Genomic DNA, 2,902 nt, shown 5'->3' with positions numbered 1-2,902 from the left:
CGCCACCCGTCATCGCCGGTTACAACTTACGACACTAGTACTGATACGCCGGCGTCATTCGCGACAGCATGGCATCATTGGTAACCACCCACATCAGCGATCTTCCACGTGCTGCCGTCACGTGCGCCATGTGACGACCTCGCTGACAACAATATCATCAATACTATCTCTCACTTCTCCACGCACAACAGACATCGATGATCACGTCGCAACTGACACAATTCGCCGCCGGTCCTGGCTCTGACGCCGCATCCGTTCAGTGGCGACGTCGGTAGTTTCGGCGCCTGAAGTCGCGCCGGTTCAGCCGGCTGAAGTTGTCCTTGGTGTTGCCGTTGGTGAGGGGGGCGCCGGCGGCCTCCTCCTCAGGCGCCGGCGGTGGCGAGCGCTCCTCATGCGGCGGCGCGCGCAGCCGGCGCAGCTTCTGGCGCACGCGGCGGCGGCGCGCCGGCGCGTCCTCGGCCGTGCTGGAGCCGGACGAGGAGGGCGACGAGGGCGGCAGCGGCCGCGGCCCGCCCGAAGAGGAGGCCGAGCTCTGCAGACCGCTGCCGGACGGCCGGTCGCCGGGTGGCGTGGCTGAGGCCAGCCGGCCCGGCCGACGTCCGCGGCGCCGCCGGCGCTCCGTCTGAGTCGTCCGAGGAGGCGGCGGCCGGCGGCGCGCGCGCCGTGTAACGCGACGACACCTCGGCGCCACCCAACGGCAGCCAGACGTACCTGACGGCAGCGGCGGCGCGTGAGAGCGTCCCCAGGTGCGGACCAGGTGGGCACGGTGGGCACGCCACGTCGGGCGCATGACCCGCATCTCAGTCATCAGGGAAGCGCCCTAAGCGTCGTCGCGAAGAGCGCCCCGAGCTTGTTGAGAAAGTGTATGCTTCGACGACGGCCGGTGGCAAAGCACTTCAGCTCACAGTGGTACCAAGCAAAACGTTTGAAATACATCATGGGGTGTAAATTTATGAAAGCAAAGCATTAGTGTATTGAGACAAATATTTCGCCAAGGCTCACACCGGTGTCCACCCACTCCGACCAGCTGTGCGCGACAGACCCACCCCTGTGCTTGTGCCTGCGCTGGCGCACAAGTGACTACCGTCCGCACACCACACGATAGCCCATCTCAGCACCAGCACTCAGCACAGCCCGATCCAAATCCAACCAACACTGGCAGCATCCGCCCTCTCCCCCCTCCCCCCCCCCACCCAACGCAAAGCAGCCCCCACCAGTCCCTCCCCCGTGCCGGCGGGCGCGGCGCGCACCTGGCCTTGTGCAGAACGCGGCGGTGGCGGCTGTGAAAGCCGTCGGCGGCCGTCTCCTCGTCCGAGCTGGCCGGCACGCCGGCGGCGCGCCGCCACCGCAGCCGCGCCGCCCGCATCAGCTGGCTGCGCTTGATGTCGATCATGCGGGAGATGATGTTGTCCACCGGACAGGAGACGCCGGCGCATCCGTCTGTCGGGTCGTTGTCTGTGCCGATGGGGGTGGGGGCGGGGGCGTCGGAAAAATGTCAGCTTGATACGACAGCGGTGGGAATGTGAGATTGATACTGGCGAGAAGTTACTGGAAACGGAAGACGGCGGAAGGAGGACGATAATGATGTGCGACGTCGGATGACGCAGCATACGACTATTCCCGCGGATGACTGCCAATGTTACAAAGAAATCAGACGACGGAGTGAAGTGGTTTACGTGGAACAGGGGTAACCACCAACTAACCGCGCAGCGAGCCAGTTGCGCAATGAGGCAGGCGGAGCGTTCAGGATTGATGAAACTAGCTCACACGGCGCTCCACGCGGCCCGTCGGCCGGCGCAAGCGCAGTCGGAACGAGCACGTGCTATACTTTGGTCATAACAATGAAAAAGCGAACTCGTTACGACCAAAGTGAAGTCACTAAATTCCATCACTTGACTGATTAAGATATATCATCAGAAAATCTGACGTCTGGAATAGACAGTAATAAAGTCGCACCCGATAACAGACACCGCTGTGAAGAACCGGACTACCCAATCCTTACAAAAACAACGCATGCGATCCTCTGGCCCACGCGACGGCGTGACCTTTATGTGGCTGCAGTGCGGTCATAGGGCATTACCTCTCCAGCTGGACATGCACGTGAGTTCGATGTGTCTGCATCTACTCGTTAACATCCCAACAGCGTCTGACCCATGTGGACATCTGCAGCAGCTGTTTGCAACGGCAGTTAGTTGGGCACCATGCGGGGGATTATGCATTAGAAGCCAACGCTCGCAGCTCACCGAGATCTGATGCCGCCGCGAAGTAGCTGTGGAAGTCAGCAGTCTCGTCTGGAAACCAGCCAACGAAGCGTCAATGTGGCGACCGCTTTGTGTCCCCGCAAAAAACGGAAACCCATATAATGCATGTTATGCATGCTGTGTTCGCTTTCTTTGCTCAATAGCAATATCATTGACGGAGCTATCCAGGGGGTGGACCACCGCCGAACTGTTGCAATGCGCATGGTTACCCGCTGTTCCATCAAACACAATAGCAGCGGTAATTAGCAGCACCGCCGTAATGCCGTGCATGCCGCGTTCATTTTCTCGGCGCTTTAGCAACATCACTGACGGATTTATCCAGGGAGCGGATCACCGTCGAACTGTTGCAACACACGTGGTTCCTCGCTGTTCTACCAAACACAGCAGCAGCGGTAGTTAACAGCATCGCCGTAATCCGTCGCACGTCTGCCGACACCGATCGCGCGTTGGACGGATGGTGGCCAACGCTGCAGGCCGTGCGTGCTTGAGGATGTCAACACGTGAGGAGCGGGCGCCATGAGCGTACTGCTAGCAAGGTGACGTGTGGCTCCGCACGGGGTCCGCACTCGTCGACGTCGGCCTCGAGCGCGAACAGCAAGCTATTTGACGTGTTTCCTATTTGACGGTTTATAACACCAAAT

At 60.5% G+C, this 2,902-nt stretch overlaps 1 protein-coding gene across 1 annotated transcript in view; it reads right to left on the bottom strand.

Annotated features, from left to right (window-relative positions):
• Positions 1-256: 256 nt before the first annotated feature.
• Positions 257-2,902, bottom strand: part of LOC119102094 (DDB1- and CUL4-associated factor 5) — a 20,045-nt gene continuing 17,399 nt past the window's right edge. Inside the window, exons 11-14 of the mRNA XM_037225461.1 lie at positions 2,244-2,291; positions 1,251-1,455; positions 609-711; positions 257-358 (exon numbers count right to left, since the gene is read on the bottom strand). Of these exons, the coding sequence (XP_037081356.1) occupies positions 257-358; positions 609-711; positions 1,251-1,455; positions 2,244-2,291 (458 nt within the window). The remainder of the gene's footprint in view (positions 359-608; positions 712-1,250; positions 1,456-2,243; positions 2,292-2,902) is intronic.

The sequence above is a fragment of the Pollicipes pollicipes genome, unplaced genomic scaffold, assembly GCF_011947565.3.
Source record: "Pollicipes pollicipes isolate AB1234 unplaced genomic scaffold, Ppol_2.1 Scaffold_2555;HRSCAF=2994_pilon_pilon_pilon, whole genome shotgun sequence".
NCBI classification, from domain to species: Eukaryota; Metazoa; Arthropoda; class Thecostraca; order Pollicipedomorpha; family Pollicipedidae; genus Pollicipes; species Pollicipes pollicipes.
The sequence above is the reverse complement of the archived record's forward strand: the minus strand, read 5'-3'. Positions and strand labels throughout refer to the sequence as shown.